Consider the following 20,237-nt stretch of genomic DNA (forward strand, 5'->3'; position numbering starts at 1 on the left):
AACATTATGGAAAAATTGATCGTGAATACTGAATGCAAGCAACAAGAAATACACAACGGGATCACTGAGTAGAAGACAAAATGGTGATGAGAAATGGACACAGTGTTATCTTCTCCACTTTGCAGACATGAACAACTACTAAAAACTCCAATTCTACAACTGCAACAATGCAATTCTGCACCACAAACCATGCACACAACTTAAGGCATATGAAGATCTCACAGCAGCTCATAAAAAACAAACTACCACCATAAAAATAACACAGTGAGTAAAAAAAAGTTCCATAGACAAACCACCACAAGCCCCTGGGAGGCTTCAGAAAAAGAAGGAAGGACAGCATACATTACCATGAGAGGACCAAGTACTCCACCCCATAGATACAACCAACCCAAAAGGCATCTCTACTATCCCTTGTACAAGTAGCATCAAAGAACCTAAGTTTGGACTTTCAAAAAGGACTGCGGAAAGCGCAGATGGAGAAGTGAAACTACTAATAGCAATCACCTTGAGAATGTGAACATACATTAACACTTGAGAAGGAGGGGATACTTGGTTAAAGGCGCCCAAAACACATGTTTTATACTTAAAACACACATCTAATATGTTCACAATGCAACACAGAAGTGCAGCGATCAGTAACCCAGTGAACCCACTGAATTAAGCAGAGGGAAGATTCTAAAGAAATGGCTAAGCAGTCATTCTGCCAGTACTTCTGGTATTACTGACCATATGCCCAATAAAACATGCAGTGTTGTTCATTCAGCAACCAAGAATTAACAGCAGGGGTCCACTATGCCATGAAGGCAGCAACTTTAGAAAACTAATGAAGAGACCTGGTCTGAATAGAGACATTGGATTCTTATCTCATTATACATGATAAAGCTATTTTTGGCCATCTCATCCCTTGCTTTTTCCTGTAAGACCAACAGGTTTACCACACCTATCAGCCAATCACCCATTCCCACCACCCTTCTGAGTAATGCCCCTCTCCACCCTCTCACTATATATAAAGGTCTGGTGACTTCTGTTTCATTGTATCTGAAGACGTGTGCATGCACACGAAAACTCATACCAAGAACAAACTTAGTTGGTCTCTAAGGTGCTACTGGACCTTACACGGCTACCTACCTGAATCTAGAACCTTTAGAAAACGATAGCCATGTACAAGAAATTAACCAAAAGACTATACAAGTGGACAGCAGTGGAAAGATGAGGAAGAAAAGGACTAATGGTGTAAGGAGTCAATAATACTGTGTTGGATCACTTGTTAAATCCAAACATATTGACCAGCATAGCTCCCTCCAGTGTCTTCAAGATTTGTCTCCAGACACACACGAACCTGAGGCCTTAAGCTACATGCTTTACCCACAGAGCTATGGTTTGAAGGTGGACAACATCACCCAAAACCTCAGGGATCCAGGAATAAACTGAGGGTGTTTAGGAAGTCTCCAAATGAGAAACAGGATTCTAATCCCAATGACTACTGAATTTATTCATTTGAGTTGACAACACTTACTTGTCAGGCTGCCTGCTACAGTTAAGAATAACCCTTGTCAGAGAAGGAAGGGGTTTTATTTTTTAAAATTTTAAGGTCTGGTTATTTCTTCAAGCAGTTAATATGACACAAATTAGTATGTAGTATGTGCAAACAGACAGGCTAGCAAGAATTCATGTGATTAGTAATGTGTGTATCAGATTTATAAGGAAAGGCTAACTTCATCCTTGCTTCTGTATTACTCAATTTAAAATAAATATAAGATTATTCTATTTTTTAAAAAAATCAATGCAATGTCTATCAGGAGCCAGATTAGATCCCAAGACTGCATCAGCCACTGACTAACCCTTCACTTTAGTCTCACTATTTTTTCTTGAAAGACTGTGCCTCCTCCTCCTCATTCATTCTCTAACACACACACATACTTTTACAATGTAGAAATAATGTATTTTAATGTAGGTATCCACAAATTTCACTGTAACAAAAATTAAACTGGGCTCAACTTCAAATCCAGAGTGAGCATGGGACAAACTTTACTTCAGCAAGCCTACCCAGACATATAATTTAGTTATCTATGTGTGTTTAACAACTTCTTGTTTATTTTATCTGTTTTGCTGATAATTTTATTATGTACATCACAGAGTTTTCTTCTTATTAAGCAATGCAAAAATCGTCCTTAATAAGAAATAAATGGCATCAATTACGACAAATAGAATTTGGACTTTCGTCCTTCATTTATTATTGTAAAACTCTAACCTATGGTTTCAGTCCTGGTCACTGGCTACGATTGGGAATTATCTAACTGGCTGTCTGCAATGGCACCAAGGCATCCCAACCAGTGTCTTCTCTATGGTGTTGCTAGAACTGTTTCATTGCAACATGAATGATTGAGAACTTATGCAATTGGAAAAAAAACCAGATAGGTGTGTTACAGGTCAATTTTGCTTAACACTATTTTAATTCTGCTATTTCATACTGGTAGAGCTGGGCACTGCTGGCTGAATATGTGGTAACTGTTTTGCTTGTAATAAGAGTCCATGTACCAGTAATCTGCTTAGTTAGACTACAGAATTTGGCTGTTGACTTAGAAAGTGAAACATACAAGCAATTTCATTCAGCGTTTTTATGTTCAACATGGATATAACTTTGGGAATGCAGAACAGTTAATTCATCAACACTACAGTATTTAAAATTAAGTTACATTGATCTAAAGCAGGGATGGAGAAACTGAGCCCTCCATATACTGCTGGAGCACAACTCTCATTATCCCCAACCATGCTGGCTGCGACTGAGAAGAGCTGGAGTCCAAATTCTTAAAAGCACTTCAATTCTGTACTGAAAGAAGAGTTAAATAACTGTAGGCGTATTGATTCCTCTTTAAGAAGTCCACTCCTATGATTCCTCACCTCACCTCACCTCTTCTTTCAGCGTCAAGTCAAAGCACTTTAGGAATTTGTGAAAAGTGAACTTTACAAACATGACCTCAAATCATGTTGTGCCGTTATAAAAGTCTGCTGCTGTACTGGTAACTAGGAGCCTAGAGGCATTTCTGGCTTCATAACTTTTTTGGGGGGGGGAGCCAACAAATAAAAAAAAATCCAGGACTTCACACTTGTTTATTTTTTTAAAAAAATAAGGTGATTATACATAAACTTTACTTTCCAAAGACACTGCTGCCTTCCATGTGCCTCATTCAAGTATTAACAACACTGGAAAACATAAGCACTCGAGAGCTATCTCTCCAGGGATATCACTCACATGCTGCAATGGATGTATAAAGAACATTCCAACTGTAGTAGTTTAGCATGCAAGTAAAGCCAAAGATTGACTTTAAAACAAGTCATTTATTGTTCACTAAACATTTCCAGCTTATTGATCTAAACTACTAGCATATTAAAAATATTCAGGACCATGCCAAAACTGGCATTGGATGAGAAACTGTTAGAATGTCAAAAATACTTTAAAAGCTTCTGTGAGCCAATAGTACCCACTCAGAAAAGAGGCAGACCACTGCAACTCTGCATAATTACTGGTTTGGCCTTATGCCCTTGTAATAAAGACTTCACCAGGCACTGAAAATTTTGGGTGTGATTATCATTCAGTCACTCCTGCTGAGAAACAAAGCAGAGCTACCTGCCCTTGGATGTTGCAGCTAGCTGTGCCTGTCCTGTATGAGTCACTGTTCTGGCCCTGCTTGCTTTCAGTCAGGGAGGCATGGCCAGATCACTCACTCAAATAAACACACAAGATGAACAGTTCTTTAAGTGGATAATTCTTATTCCAATATACTATGAAAGTGTGGTTTGGGGAGTGTACAAATGATGGCACAATTCAAATTTTAGCTCATAAAAAGTGTGTCCTAACTATTAGAAGTTTGAGAAATATTGATTTAGACACAACCAGTAAAACCACTGAAGGCTAAATGATCAAAGTTCTCACAGATTTCTCTCTCACACATTTTACAAGCAGCTATGTGAAGGAGTGAAATTGCTAGAAAAGATGTTCAAGCTCTCACTTCTGTACTGTTTTCCTGATCTACAACTCTTCACCCACCTGCTACTTGGCCTGAAAAGGGTGGGCAGTAAAATATATCCTGGAGGCATCTTAAATGCTACTTTGAACTTCCTCCCCAAAAAAACCCAGATCTGAGTGTCTCTTCTAGTTTAGCCTGACTTGTTTTAAAGCAAGCACTCCTTCAATCAAGAGTAGAAAACAAAGCCCACCTAAAACTGACAAGCAGAATGACACGCAGGACAGAAAAAAACAAATTCTGCAACCAAAGTGATATATGAACGCACAATAATTGTTCCATAAAACAGCACGCTAGTCCACAAAGTTGCCACTGCCTAACAGAACTCTATTTAAAACTAACGTTCTGCTCTGAAATTCCACATTACCAGAACTCGGACACAAAGAGCAGATTACTGTATGCATATACTGACTGAGACTACAACCACAAAGCAGCTTTTATTAGTTATGTTCCAAGCAAAAGATAAAAGCTTAAGCAAGTTGTGGGGCTTCCCTGAATAAAGCCTGCTTACAGTTGCTCAATATCTGCTCAGCCCCATTGTGTATGTGAAGCGAGACTGCATGGAATAGAGCGCCCCCATCTCCTACAGGCCTGCCTGCCTCTCGCAAGCAGTTCCTGCTCGCTCCTCCCCTCCCTGTTCTCTCGCTTTCCCCGCACAACATCCATGACGTACCTTTATTTCTAGCATAGTGACTCTAGGGCTCTCGCATTAGTAGGATTATTATTATTTACCCTAACTCGGGGACCCCAGATTTCTGACTTCGGAGGCACCATCTGCTTTCTTATAAACAACACACACCGCCACGTCCAGGAAGCAAAAACCGGGAGCTTAAAAACTGGCCCCTATTTTTTTTTTAAGTTGCTTTAAAAAAAAAATTGCGGGAAATTCAATTTTTAAAGGGCTGCTCACAAACTTTCCCTAGTACATCACATCGCAACCACGCCGACCGGCCGCTTCTCTTACTAGGCTCTCGTAGCTCCTGGGATGCTCCTTCCCCGTCCAGTCCGTGCGCTTAGGAAGCAACTGGGGGGAGAAAAAAAGACACACACCCCCGGTCACCGAGGGCTACTAGCCGCCCCCCCCACCCCACCCCCCTCCCGACGCCCCAGCAGCGCCCGCCCGCCCGGGATGGCGGAGGAAAGGGGAGGGGAGGAGGCGAGGCCGTTGCAGCCGCCGGCGCTGAGGCGGATGGAGAGCGCCGGGCTGGAAGGCGCTCGCAGCGCTTACCTCCTTCTCGGCGACTTCTCGGATCAGGACCTGCGGGAGCAACAAAAGAGGAGCGGAAGGAGGGCCGTCAGAAACCGGAGGAAGAGGCGGCGGCAGCCCACCCCGCAGGCCCAGACCCCGGCGCCAGCGCGCTTACCTGAGCCGCTTCCTCGCAGGGTCCGTTCTCCAGAAAGCGGGCGATGAGGAAATAGAGCTCTGCAGGGGGGGTGGGAAGAAGGGCGAAAACGGGGGGGTTGAGAAAGGCGAACACGCGCCGTGAGGGGGGGGGAGAGAAACACGGCCTTGGAGGAGGAGGCGGCGGCAGCCCGGCCCCTCACTTACCCGCTCGCAGCTCCGCCGAGTGCCTGCCGCTGTTGTTGCTCCCGCCGCCGCCGCCGCCGTCCCCGGACATGGCGAGCGAGAGGAGCCCGGCTGGCTGAGGCCGAGCTCCCCCGGCGGCGGGGCCCTGCGAGCCGAAGACGACGACGGCGCTCGCCCGGGAGCTGTCACTGTTTGTTCGGCGGCAACAGCCGCAGCAGCGAGGCGCTCGGCTCCACCATTCAAGCCCCGGGCGGCAGTAGCAGCGGCGGCGGCAGCAGGAGGAGGAAACAACAACTCGCAGCAAAACCCGCCGCCAACCCAAGCGCTGCTGCTGCTGCTGCTGCTGCTGCCTCTCTCGTCAGCCAGCCAGCCAGCCAGCTTCGGGCGCGAGCGAGAGAGAGAGCGGGCGGAGTAGAGAACGCGATCCCTCCGCCGAGACAAAGAGTCCCAGCCCCCCTCCCCTCAGGGCGGGCGCGCGCGCACACAAACACGCACACGCCCCCCCCCCTCAACCCCCTTCACTCCCTTTCCTTCAGGTCGCCTTCCCCGGGGTTGGGTGGTGGTGGTATTGCGCTCCCCGCCCTAGAGAGCCCTGCCTCTCTTTTCCCCCTCCTCCTCCCCCTCCCCACACAAAACAACGCGCTCGAGCTGAAGCTCGCTCCGGACTAGTGGGGGGAAAGCCGAGCGAAGATGTCGGAGCGAGCGGGCAGAGGCGGGGTGTGGATGGGTGGGCGGGCAGCTTCGGCTGAAAGGCGCTTTCTCTGTAAGAGAAGGGCTGGGAGGCCTCGGCGGCGGAGGGATACGGCGCGCGCGGAGGCGGGAGGAGCGATGGAAGCGGGGGGGGGGGTTGTGCGCGAGAGAGAGCGAGAGGCGCTTTGGCGGCGGTGGCGCTGGAAGTTGCTCAGTTTCAATGTAGCCGAACTAGGAACCGAATGAGGCAAAAAAAAATGCCCCCAGGGACCGCAGGCCCCACTGGGCGAGGCGGGCGTGAGAGGCTCTTCTCGGCCCTCGCCGTGCCAGGGCCTGCTGGGGGAGGGGGGTGAGCAGGTCGGGCCCGTCCTCTCCAGGCTTTCTCTCTTCTTCCACATGCCTCCTTGTCGCCTTTAAATGCTACAGATTCCCATCTGCTTGTAAGTTGCAATGTCATGCGTGGTTTTGGTTTGTTTTTTTCCTCTTTCCTAAGTGTTACTCATTAGGGGTGGGCGAGCGTGTTTATATGTATATGTGTGTAAGGAAAAAATAAAAATGTATATATATTTTTCATACGCCTTGTCTCTACAGCTTTTCCTTTGTTATTGACTCTCTCCCTCTGGCTTAAAAGAGGAGCATGAAGTGACTTCCTGGTGTTATTAAAAGGTGCAATGTCAACATTTGCGTTTGCCCTGGTTTATTACTTAGATAGTGGGAGACGGCGGGTTAAGACAGCAATATTATTATGAAAGCAGACAAGTGAAAAGGATGAAAATGGATGCAACCTATGGCTGGACTTGAGGTAATTTACAGCTGGATCGATAACATACAGAAGGGTTATCGCATGATTAATGGTTACATTTACATTTTGTGTTTCATGCTGTATTTAGGTAATGAACAGGGCTCACCTGCCTGAAGTGTTTATTTCCATCTTAGGGAACTGTCTTTAGAGGCATGATGTGTTACAGTTTGAATTTTATCAGAGTAAACAGTGATTAGCATTTGTTATGTAATATATCAATGTTTTGGGATTGAAAGTTGGGCATTGGGCAATTTTTGTATTCCAAAAAAGAAAGAAAAAGCGGCCATTTAAGCAATTAGTGCAAATCAGTTAAAAACTGCTCATCAAATACAGTAAAGCTACAGTGATATGTTCTAGAGATGCTCGAACTATGTTAACCTAAAATGATTTCCTCTCTCTGAAGTTGCAGCTTTGAACGAAAATAAGGTATGTAGTTTTCAAGTAAATAATTATATAATATGTTGTATTAATGATTTTATAAGTGTCAAGTTATTAAGGCCCCGGCTCACAAAAGAGGCTGCATATATGCTTATTTCAGCACAAAACTGGAACTGTAGTAAGACTGCAATCCTACACCAACTTACCCTGAAATAAGCCCTATTAAACTCGGTGGGTCTTCCTTCTGAGTAAACTTGAATATGATTGCATTGCAAGAGCAATTGCTACAGTAGTCTTTTGCATCATATCACAAAAAAGAGAAAGCATATATCTGGAAAATGTATGAAGGTATGATTTGCAGTAAGTCCCACACTGCTGTTAGTTATTTCTGGAATTAGAAAAATTGATATCTAGAAGGTACACATGTCATCCTGAGATGAGTAACAAATTAATACAGGATTAATATTAAGTTAGAACTGAAGTGATTTTGTACTACAAGCTTTTCTGTTTTAGTATCTTCACCATTTCATTTTCCTACTATTTTTGTGGCCCCCATTTGAACCTGATACTTTTATTTTACATTATAGAATTGTATGAAGGTTTTAATTTAATCAATCTTTTAATAAAGTACTATATTTTTCAGTTACTCTGGAGCCTTATATTTAAGATGTAGAATGTGAATAAAGACCTTAATAGGCAGTGCTAATAAGATTTGCAAGTTTATCCTGCTCTTTTTATGGTTGCTTATATGTGTACAAATATAGCTAAGGTATTTATATGAATTACGATCTATTGATACTGGATCTGTATTTCAATGTTACTTACTCTGAAAGAAATTAGTTTTTAATTAGAAGAAGGATGATTGTGACTATAAAGGCTTTCCTTTTTTGTATTATATATCCCACAGTAATTCTGTTGATTGAATTCACATGCAAAAACACTGACATTTCTATTATCACCAGTATAGCACACTAAAAATACAAGCAGAGGGTGCAGTTCTATCATTTAAAAATTATTTCTCTTCAATAAGATCATTGGCTTTTGTTTTGCATGCAAGTTGTTTTTTCTTCTACATAAGTCTTAGAATTATTTTGGTATTGTACATTTAGAATAGAGGATGTTGAGGTTTGTTCGTTCTTTTAATTGTAACAGCTTATTATCAGTGATATCTCAGCAGTGCATTGTGCTAAGTCCCAGTAATGTTATTGTTTTCTTTGCTAGAAAAATGTATTTCTGAAATCTCTCACACGGTCTCCAGTAGTATATTTTGAAATTCCTGCATTTGTGTCGAGTTGCAATATCCTTAAAGAGAAATATTTTAGTTCCACTGTCATTGAGATGTAATAGGTTCTTTGTGAACTGCTTCTGTTATAATGAGGTTTGTCCTACACAAGTAAGATTCCCCTTTTCAGAATAAAATAGCTATTTAAAATATGTAACGATGTAGTCTAACTAGTGACGTTATGGTTTTAATTTTACAAAATCATGTTATAATTACAGGTGGTAGTAACATGGTTTTAATTTAACTTTCTGAAAATGAATGTTTGGCATTCCTTTCATTACTATAGGGTTGCTGAGTTTCAGGAAACTTACAAAGATTTGTTTTCCCCATGGTAGATGCAACACCATATTTTACAGAGAAATTGAAAGACCTTTAGTAGCAGTTTATGAAACTCCTTCTTTAGAAAAATATTTGACAATAAAAATATTTGCTGTATTTAAAACAAATGTAGATAACACTGACTGTAGTATTTCTGGAATATTAGAAATAGATATAATTAACTGCATATCATTGTATATACATTTCTTTCAGCAAGACAGGAAATTGTGAGAAACATCAAGGGCATTGCCCCAAAGGAAAATGTTTTTATTAAGGCTGAGAAACACTTTGGGGGATGGATCCAAAGAAACATGAGCGGAACAACTATGCTTATTATTGTTTCATGAACTGTTTGAAAACTTCATGGAACAAAGTACCTGGAGGTACACCACAGTATGGAAACAAAGTATGGTCCATACTGTAGTGTATAAGCGCTGCATCTAGGCATATGATCAATTATAGGGAGATAGGGGGGCCCGTGTTGTTTGAGAGGTGTTCCCCAGTACAAAGCAAGCTCTAAGATCTAGGGTGCAAATATTTCTACGTTGCAATATTCACTCTGCAATGCAGAACTCTTTGCACCCCAGCCATTAAGGTTTGCTTTGCAATGCGGAGCTTCTCACACCTTATCCATTAGGGCTTGCTTTCCAAATGTGTGATTTAAACATAAGCATTTCTGGAAGATTTGGAGCTAGATGCAAAGGTGCCCTTCCACATCTGCAAGGGCCTTTATTCTACTAGAGGCTCTTGCAAATGTAAAGGGGGAAAATGTGATTTTCACCTACTTCTCCCTCCTTCTGCAGTCAACCTGAGCCACCTTCCATGCTTTTTGAAAGGTTTCACAATCCTCTGGAGCAGAGGTTTAAGGAATCCTTAAGAATCAAATTCCCCCTTCCATTCATAGAAGTTGAGAGCAACGCTCATGCTATCTCTAATGCCAACCAATGGAAACCAGAGAGATATAGCAAACTGTCTTTCACAAGTGGTTGTGCAGTGATTTGCACTAATTGTGTTGCACTTTCTTTCACATAATGCTATGTCAGAAATAGCCCTTCCATGAGCAGAAAATGCTTTCTGCTTGTGGAACAACACACTTGGATCTAAACATACTGTTATAATAAAATAGCAGGAAATACTTTATTTTCGAAAGGAAATAGCAATGTTTCTACATATTTATCATAACTAACATACTAGTGGAACACAGTATGAGTAAAGGACCTCTAATGAATATGGATTGATAAGTTATGCAGTACCATTTTCAGACCCACTTATAGTGCATTATCAATATATTTGCATAAATGTTTTTGCTGGCACACACCCTGTTGAGGAAAGTGGTGAAATGAGGAATGTTGTGAAAAGTTGTTTAAAATGACTATACAAATACATTTCTGCAAAAACCCAGAATCTCTTGCCTTGCCTGTTTTGTACTTTTCAACTTGTAGTTTTAGTAATGAGGAACAAGTACGATGGGCAAGTTGCCAGGGCTAATACACTGAGAATATGTGAGAGTAGATTCTTGAATTTGTTTGTTGCACAATCAAAGGCCTGAAACATAGTCATGGAATTAAAGTTATCCAAAATTGTCACATTCTATAGTGGGAAGTAGTGCTAAAAATATATGTGAGGGTTGATGCCTGTAGTTGAGATATCTTGCAAACATTTTTTTCAATGAACTTCATAGCCTTTTTAATATTTCTTACTCTGGCTCTCTTCCTATATGGTTATTTTTTACTATTTTGTCTCTCTTGTTAAATTTTACATACAAGTGTGCATCAAAGTATTCTAAACGCTAATTATGTAAACATTGTCCAGGATTAACATTTGCACATTTTCCCTTAGACATTTCATGTAATTTCAGTCCTAGAAGTTCAGTCATGACATGTGAGTATTGTGGATGGGGACTAGCAAAATAATCCTAACTACAGGAAGTTATGGCATTTAGGAGCCTCTGGGAGGGACTGTTGCCAACTAAACTGGCAGGTGAGTGTGGACATGAGTTTTGAGGAGTGGGCCCTAGGTGACATGACTGGGCTGAACAGGTTTTGGAATAGGTTTCTGCTTGCCCTGTCTCCCAGATCATCCCTTTTGGGGGACTTAGGTTGTCCTAAGTTCCACCACCTTATCTCCAGCCCAACCAGGGTGAGGGGCTTAGACCACCAAAGCCCCAGCTTAGAAAGAAAGTCTAGGATCTGCTTGATCTAAACACTCTCATCCCAGAGGATCTTAAGTTTGGCTCAGACTATTAATAAGCAAACCTGCATACTAGCAGTTCTAAATAGATACATATTATTTTTATTTATTATATTTTATTTACATGCTTCCTTTTGCCCAGTGCGGGACCCAAGACTTCTTACAGCATATATTAATACAGTTACAACTAAAAGACACAATCAACATAAATATTAAAAAACAAATAAATAACCGTATTAAAAACAGCACTAAAACAAAACTATTTAAAAACACACATGTACAAAGTATTACACTCATCGCCTGAAAACCCTGCAACAACAGTCAGTTAATAGCTAAAGGCCTGTACCTTTGGAAAGTTGTAATTTTTAGTTCACAGTACTGCTTTCAATTGGTTTTTGTACCTAAATGCAGTTGCCTAGCTCAGTTCACTATAGTTACTTAATGACAATTACTGTCATGAAGCTAAACCAATCTGCTAAGAAGCTACAACACAACAGACTAGTGAGCTACCTAACGCTAATGTAGTTTCTGATGCTGTGTATCTATTTCAAAAATTAGGATTATTTCATAGAAGTCAAGGGCTTTGTTCACTAATTGAAAGAAAGCTTGAGTCAACTTACAACTTTCTACAACATTACAGAAATGTTCCTCAAAGCTACAAATAAGATCTTTCTCAAAGATTGATCCTGATCTTTGCTTTCTGGTATCATCACCAAGCAAGCCTCAAGATAATAGAAGGGAAAACAACATTTGAGGTGTCAACAGCTCAGAACCAGTGCCCTGATACAAAGGTGGTGTGGGGAGGGGGAGTCCCCCAAATTGGCTCTTTGGTGGACAGGAGGACTGGATTAAGCACCTCTGTCTCTTTCTAAACAGCTGATCAGCTAAATGTTACATTTTTGAAGTGTTACCTTACCCATGTGCAGTCCCTAAACTGTAGAATGTGAGAGGATAACTCAGTAGTGTTAATTTTTATACACACAAATGAATCTGCTACGAATCTGTAGAGAGTGAGGAAACAATTCTTGGAAGATGGGTTCCACATGGATTGAGGGGTTAGTCAGGGCACTGATCTTAATACACAGCCTTGTGTTTAATATGTTGCATCTTTCAAGACATTGGTCAGATGAGTGACTTGCCCTGTAGAACAGTTTAACAATAATATGTGGTGGTATGGAGTGGAATGGCATGATATTTCATTCTCCTTTTACAAATGTCATCAGTTGCTACTATCTAAAATCAATAATAAGCCCATGGGGAGAAGTTACATAGAAGTGTATGCCTACTGTATACTACACAGTTATTCAAGTCTAAGCCTCCTTACGTTAGATATTTCATTTTAAGATACATCACTAGCATCATCTTAAACTACCATTTGCTGGCAGCGTTCAAGCTATTTCTTAAGTTGATGAACCATGGTTTATAAAGCCAGGAATGAGAATTTGGATCAAATGTTCTTCCATTCACACAGCTGCTTCATTCTTGGCTTGCTCTAAGCCCAAGTTCCCATTATATCTGAACAGGATGGTTCTGGTTTACTGTTAGTTAACAAGCCAAGATAATGAGCCAGGATTTGAGGGGTGAGGCAGAGAAGGAGCACTTGTTCCCAGAATCATAAACCTTGGTCATCCAAAACCTTGCCGTTGTGTATCTTTCCAACATATGCCATTCCTTTTTAAATTCTGTAAATAACCATTTATCTAGTCTCCTATGGTTATTAAGAATCCTCTGGGTATCGGATGGGGAGCTTTCTGGAGAAAGGTTTAAACAGTGTTATGGTGTGCATGGAATGTTGCAAGTTCAATCCCTAACCTTTCCAGTTAAAGTCTCAGGTAACAGCATTCAAAAAGACCCATCCATTGTCACATTAGGCTGCCTAGAGCTAGCGGGACCTATAACCTGGCTTCAGAATATAACAAGAGTCCTTTGGTATCAGACCAAAACAACCTTGTCCAGCACCCTGTTCTCACTGTAACCAACCAGATAACTAGGGAAAGCCCATAAGCAGGAGGACATGAGTGCAACAGCACTCTTCCCTCTTGTGTTCCCAGCAACTTGGATTCAGACACATACTGCCTCTGACACTGGGAGTAGTACATAGCCATTATGACTAGTAGCCTTTGATAGTCTTATGCATGAATTTTAAAGTCCTCCAAGTTAGTGGCCACCACTACATGTTGTGAAATAAATTTCCATAGTTTTAATTACATGCTGTGTGAGGAAATGCCTCCTTTTGCACATTCATCTTCATTTGATGAGCCCTAGTTCTAGTAGGGACGCGGGTGGCGCTGTGGGTTAAACCACTGAGCCTAGGGCTTGCCGATCAGAAGGTTGGCGGTTCGAATCCCAGCGACAGAGTGAATGCCTGTTTCTCGATCCCTGCTCCTGCTAACCTACCAGTTCGAAAGCACTTCAAAGTGCAAGTAGATAAATAGGTATAGCTCCGGTGGGAAGGTAAACGGCGTTTCCGTGTGCTGCTCTGGTTCGCCAGAAGCGGCTTAGTCATGCTGGCCACATGTACGCCGGCTCCCTCAGCCAATAAAGCAAGATGAGCGCCGCAACCCCAGAGTCGGCCACGACTGGACCTAATGGTCAGGGGTCCCTTTACCTTTACCTAGTTCTAGTATTAGGAGTAGAAGAAAACATTCACATTCTACTTTCTGCCAGTGTGTATAATTTTATATGCCTCTATTTTACTTGCCTTTTTCAGATTTAAAAGCCCCAAAGACTTTGTATAAGGCAGCATCATATATATTCATAAAAGCTTGATAAGGCCGCAAACTACTATCAACTGAGTTTAGGCACACAAGATTAGTAAAGTTTTCTGTGGACATAATGCAAGCCTTTCCTGATGCGAAAGCACTTTTTTCTGAAGCATCACATTGCTAGGAAGCAACTTAATTAAGGAAGAATGGAATAATGTTTTACTGCAGATTTCCTTTATCAAAGTTATAACAATATCTTTCAAGAATGATTAATTCGGTGACTCGGAAGATCTACTGATTGTTCCTTTATTTGTAGGTATTTTAATGTAGTTCAATGTTTATATTTCTGTCTACAATTGATACTAAATCAAGTATTTATAAAACTAATATGAACTGGTTATATCTAACAGAAGTTCTTTGAAAGCCATTAAGAATTCAAATATATTTCTAAAGCTTTTATCGCATATTTATTGTTTTTGCATTCACTAAATGAGCTACTTCCAAATCAGTTATTCACTATGCATTCAAGTATACAGTTTCCTTACATCATATGTCTGTTTAATGTACATGTAAAACACATAATGTACAAACACATTCCATTTGTCACAATAAGATATATGGGGGAAAGATCAATTATTCCTACTTGGTTAGAACAGTATATTGTCTGCTTTCACAGTCTTGTCTCTTGGGAATTGGCTCTTGCAGCTGTTGAATTGTTTTGCTTACATATTATAAGTGGAGCTATCTACCGATTTTAAACCTTTTAGTCGATTAATCATCGTGACTTTCAACAAAATAATTTAAATTTAAATTTCAAATTGATATAAATGAAGGGGCCTTTTTGAGATATTGAAGGAACTATGAGAGCACACAGTGGATTAAGGAAAAGCTGACGTTCATTTTTGATCACTCAGAATATCCTTTTTCATTCTCTGTTACAGTTACACTAGAACCAAAATAGCTTTAAAAAGAACTGTGTGTTTAAGACTCAGCCTCGCTGTTTAACATTTGCACCTACTGATTAATATAGTAAAAATTCAGCATATTAATTGCCAATTAAATATTTAAGTGGTGGTGGGCAAAGTAAACACATATATTGATGTGACAAACTACCACAAAGCAAGTACGGTCAGCATCTCATGTGAGTGAAATAAAGCAAGGAAATTATGAAAATTTCTGATGGGCTGCTCACACGTTTTTAATGTGCACATATGTGCATGCGATGTATGTGAACTTACAAGGCTGGCTACACTTCCGGATACAGTGTCTGTGCAGTAATGCGCAGCAGCCAATTTTGCTTGCATGTGAAGGGGTCCTGAGCAGCTATGCCTCCTGCTAATATGTAACATCCTTGATTAGTTATTAGTCAAAATGCAGCACTTATACACAGCCCAACAAGACAACAGTCGGGAAACTGCAGTTAGTGCAGAATGCAATGGCTAGCTTTCTAATTGGGGCAATTTATTGCAAATTTGCGACACCATTTTTTAATTTTTTTAAAAATTGAACTGGTTTTAGCATGCTACTGGGCCAGGTTTAAGTTTTTGATATTTATCTATAAAGCCGTAAGCAACTTCTGACCAGGTTCTCTAAGGGAATGCCTTCTCCCCTAAGATTGTCAAATGAGGCCCTCCTGTTTGTTCCACAGTCAGTGGAGGTCTATTTGCAACGAGGTGGATGTTTTCTGTTATTGCACATGGTTTATAGAAAAGCTCCCCTTCTGAGATAAGGCAAGCGTCTACTTTTCCTTCATTACTGGCACTTGCTGAATGACTACTTCCTATTCTAGGCTTTGCCTGGCAATTAATACAAGCATATTGAGCCTTTCCTGACTTTGTTCCTGCTGCATTTACTGTGATTTATTATTATTATTATTATTATTATTATTATTATTATTACTACTACTACTACTACTATTATTATTATTGGTAAAAAAGGATTTTAAAACAAATAAATTATTGTTGGTATCCTGGAGGAAGCCAAACATTTTTATGAAAAAGTTGGGGTATAAATTCCTAAAATAATAAATTAATTAATACATCTTTTGTGGGATGGATACTGGGTTTTCATAGTAGAAAGCACTTCCCTGCCCCTCCCCAAGTGCACACACACACACAAAGCACAACACACTTCTATCTGCATAGATGAATAAACGGTACTCTTTTTTAAAATATGCATACCTCTATGGTCTGCTTTCCGAAGATCCAAGTGTAGTTGTTTGTTTAATTTGATAATCAGTTGTTGTATTTCTTAGTATTTCAGCTGCAGACAGCAACTAGTGAGTGGTAGGTGATAGGGGCAGCAGCAAACAGGCCTGGTGTCAGTACCTGGACCAGCATGGTGCTGATGCTGACTGTTGCAATATCCTTTCTTTTTAATGCCATATTTATGTGACTCTAATGTGCACCTCAATTTTCAAAACCTTGAAACCAAAGAAGTATTTACTAGCAAATGTAAATGCACCATCAAATCTAATGTGCACTCTAATTTCCGTGACATAATTTGGCCAAAAAAGGTGTGCATTACATTCAAGTAAATACAGCGTGTATGTCTACAGAGTTCTAGACCTTTATTATTATTATCATTATTATTATTATTATTTTATACACACACACACACACACACATATTTTCCACAGCAAAGTGATCTGCATTCACACAAAAATGTGCGTAGCAGCAGGGCAACAGAAGCAAACTCCATTTTATTCCCATAGTCACGATGATCCTATTATTTAACTGAGTTTAAAACATGAAACTACACCTGCTCAGAATATTTCTTGTTTAAATTGGGGCTGTCTGTGTTTCAATCTCACATATCAGGAATATAGAAGCAGCTGTAAAGCATAGAATGACCTGGGGCGGTGAGGAGAGAAATGTTAATTCTGTTTCACAACTGGGGTAATACATGCGGCCATCTAAAGGGGGGGGTGAGGGTAGCTTGTAAGACCATTAAGTCCAGGTTCCGAAATTATCTACCTGCACCACTGCTGTATAGTAAACGCTCTAATTAGAACACCCAAATCGGTGCATTCATTCAATAGTAAATTATGTATTAAGTGTTTTTTGCAAGCTTCGCTGCAGGTTTCTGTCCAAAAGGTAGTTAATGTGAAGAAACCTGCTGAGTGAGGCTTTTCTTCTGTGCTTGCCCTGAAAAGTAAAAGTACAATAATCCCTTTCTTATATATCATATAGTCCTAGTGCCGTCTAAAACAAAACATTATTTTGAGGCAGAGCTTTATTTTAGAAATGCCAGCTCTATTGGCAGCAGGTGAGCTGCTGAAATTATTCCTGAATTAAAATCCAGTCTACTTGTCGTCTTCTAGGTTGTGCAGAGTCAAAGCACTGCCACGATATTTGTGTCCCTAGCTGGCTGGTGAGATCACAGCAGAATGTGTCTTAACACCACCAGCAAATGTTGCTGTTGTGCAGTAGATAATAGTGTGTGTGATGATAGGAATTATATAGTTATTTATGTTCAGCAACATAGCAGCATCTCAGTCATCACACAGTCTGCTCTGGCAATACAGCTCTCTACGTGAAATAACATGGCACATTAGCTACAGCTGACTTGCCATATAAAAGGCCAGGGCTGCACCTCTAGCATTAGAAAGTAGTGGACAGTGTTGAGGTTGTGCCACTCACCTGACCTCTATTCAGCTAAGTCATGACAGCATAAGGGGTGGGTACTAAGCCTCCAAACCAGAGCACAATATACACCAGAAGGCTTGATTTGGTCAGAATTGAGTATACACTTCCGGAGTTAACACTAAATACATTACTTCTGGTAATGTAGAAGAATAGCCATTGCTGGTCTCTAGTACTATGTTCGAATGGTGATTCTGGATCATAATAATAATAATAAAATTTATTCTTACCCCGCCTTCTCCGGTCAGAGCCGGGCTCAGGGCAGCTAACACCAATAAAATCACAGTAAAAACATAATAGGGGGAAAAGAAAAAGAAAAGAAAAAAACAATTTAAAATACAGGTTAAAATGCAATTTAAAATGCAGCCTCATTTTAAAAGTAGCTGATAAATCATATTAGCATATTAATTAGCATGTTATTATTATTTATTAGTCCTCAGTATCATTTGATGCTCTTGCTCTCATTTTGAAAACATATCCATATTCTGCAAATAAATAGTTATTTTTAATACTATACTACACTGAAATGTTTAAATGTTGCTTTGATTGTCCTTGAATCTTCCCACCACTCTTTCCACCTTCTCCTGCCACACCAGCGTGGCACACCACGCCCATTGAGAACCATGGTCCCAGACTCTCTTTCAGGTGCTCCTCAGTCTTTTCATTAAGGCTGTCTAGCAACAAAAGTATACCAGGGCCTCTTGTCCCTGTCTCCTTGGGCTTTCAAAATGGCAACCCCTCTGACGCAGGCAGAGTCTCAACCCAACTAGCAGAGAAGAACTGGGAATGCAGCCCAGGTGTTTGAACCAATCCCCTTCAGCACAGCTCTTCCCCAAGTAGTGCAACAGGAAGTTCCCAGCAAGCCTTCCACTTCTCCTCTTGCACAGGATTTCTATGGTTGTAAATATTTCAGTCAACGTCCCAGCCCCCTAGATCTGTCTAACTGTAAGAAGTTCCTTCTAAAGATAGCTGCTATTGAAGGTGTGGCAAGGTGTGTAAAACAGGTTGATTCAGACAGTAAGGCTGAGAAGCCTTTGCAGTCTATCTGTACTGAAAAGTTAAAAGCATTGATTCAGATCACCTCCCACTCTTGACGCCTTTTAAAGTGGCACTGCAGAGAATGATGCAGGAGTTAAGATAAGCCTTTAGCTCTTGGGGGGGGGGGTGTCAAGAAATTTACACAGGCAAAAGCACCAAAAGTGTCAAAACAGCTTTAAAGACAATATGAAGGTAATAGAATATATAAGAAATTATATTCTGCTAAATGGAAGGTAGCTTTTGGGAAATAAACTGAACATAAACACTACACTACTTTTAAGCTATCATTTCATCGTAATGGAAACAAACAGTTCTGAACAGCTGAAGAATACTTAAGCAAAATTTCTACCCTGCCTTTTGATGAAATCATATGTAGAAGCCTGCCGTACTGCTTAGTGACCTATGCATGTTGTTGCTCAGAGATTAACCATTTCATTTGAAGAAGAAACAAAATACCGGTACAGATGAGGACTGTAGGACTGGTGATGCAGCCCTTGAAAAATGGATGGTGGTAGTTTTTTAATGCAGTCTACATAAACCAGTGACACGTTTAGTTACTACTGCTAATAAGAACTTAAGCTGGATGACTCGTCAATGGGATTTGTATCCAAACATAAACCTAATTACTCAGAAGAAAGCCCCATTAATTTCAGTAGGATCTGCTTCCAAGTAAATGTGCAAAGGAAGTGTTTATTCAACTTAAATTAGGGTACTTTAGCTTAATGTAAAATAGAGTTTTCTTTTACATTGTAGTATGCTATAGGTATACCAGCTTTGATTGCGTTTTCCATTTCCCTCTAATTAAATGCCAATAAAGTAATAGTTACATTTTAAAAATTATTAAAGGTTCAATTGAAAAAATGATAAGTAAAAACTCATAATGAATCTCATTTCACCATATGGGTGAAATACGGAGCTGTAAAAGAAAAGGCATTCCTGTTGTAGAATATAAATAAAGTAAAAACAGCAGAAGTAAACTGATATTGCTGGCATCCTTCTGTCTCCGGAGACAGTGGAGGAGTGTGCCTTTGGGGGTGAAGTCAAGCTATTATCCACCTGCTGTGGCTGTAGAGACCAATACAGGAGAGACATGTTTTGTTGCAGCTGGGGCAAATGAAGGTGTCCGGTTCTGCTGATGCATGTGTACCATGGCGTTTTTTCTTTCTGCGCTCCTCCCAGTGGTCATTCCTTCTCTGGTTACTGCTTTGTTTACACAACCTGGCTGATTGTCACCAGACTCTGCGGTCATCTACAAGGGATTCCCACACGGTCAAATTAAGGTTGCTAGCCTTCATGTCACATTTGCAGACATCGGAGTTGGTCTGCCAATGGGCCTGGTACCTGAAGCCAGCTCTCCGTAGAGCATGTTCTTGGGGATCCTGCAATCTTCCATTCTGTAGACATGACCAAGCAAGCATAGATGTCACTGAGACTGAAATGCAAACATCTGGGAATGTGGGCTTGGGAGAGCACATCTTTGTTTCAGACTGTCCTGCCACGTGATGCCCAAAATCTTCCTGATGCAGTGCATGAGGAAGGCATTAAGGCATCACTCCTGCTGGGTGTTAAGTTGCCCACATCTCACTACCATAAAGCAGTGTGCTCAACACACAAGCCTGGTAAACTTTGATATAAAA

General features: G+C 40.7%; 1 protein-coding gene and 1 long non-coding RNA gene across 7 annotated transcripts in view; one reads left to right on the top strand and one right to left on the bottom strand.

Annotated features, from left to right (window-relative positions):
* Positions 1 to 5,909, bottom strand: part of PHIP (PHIP subunit of CUL4-Ring ligase complex) — a 63,088-nt gene extending 57,179 nt beyond the window's left edge. For all 6 annotated transcript variants that reach the window (XM_080998847.1, XM_080998850.1, XM_080998849.1 and 3 more), the window contains exons 1-4: positions 5,575 to 5,909; positions 5,390 to 5,448; positions 5,254 to 5,283; positions 4,990 to 5,049 (exon numbers count right to left, since the gene is read on the bottom strand). In XM_080998847.1, coding sequence (XP_080854973.1) covers positions 4,990 to 5,049; positions 5,254 to 5,283; positions 5,390 to 5,448; positions 5,575 to 5,644 — 219 coding nt within the window. In that variant the 5' untranslated portion in view covers positions 5,645 to 5,909. The remainder of the gene's footprint in view (positions 1 to 4,989; positions 5,050 to 5,253; positions 5,284 to 5,389; positions 5,449 to 5,574) is intronic.
* A 135-nt stretch (positions 5,910 to 6,044) lies between these two features.
* Positions 6,045 to 20,237, top strand: part of LOC308473405 — a 31,029-nt gene continuing 16,836 nt past the window's right edge. The window contains exons 1-2 of the long non-coding RNA XR_013984071.1: positions 6,045 to 6,683; positions 7,449 to 7,471. This is a non-coding gene — a long non-coding RNA (uncharacterized lncRNA). The remainder of the gene's footprint in view (positions 6,684 to 7,448; positions 7,472 to 20,237) is intronic.

This window comes from Podarcis pityusensis, assembly GCF_964106645.2.
Source record: "Podarcis pityusensis genome assembly, chromosome: 3".
In the NCBI taxonomy this organism is placed as follows: domain Eukaryota; kingdom Metazoa; phylum Chordata; class Lepidosauria; order Squamata; family Lacertidae; genus Podarcis; species Podarcis pityusensis.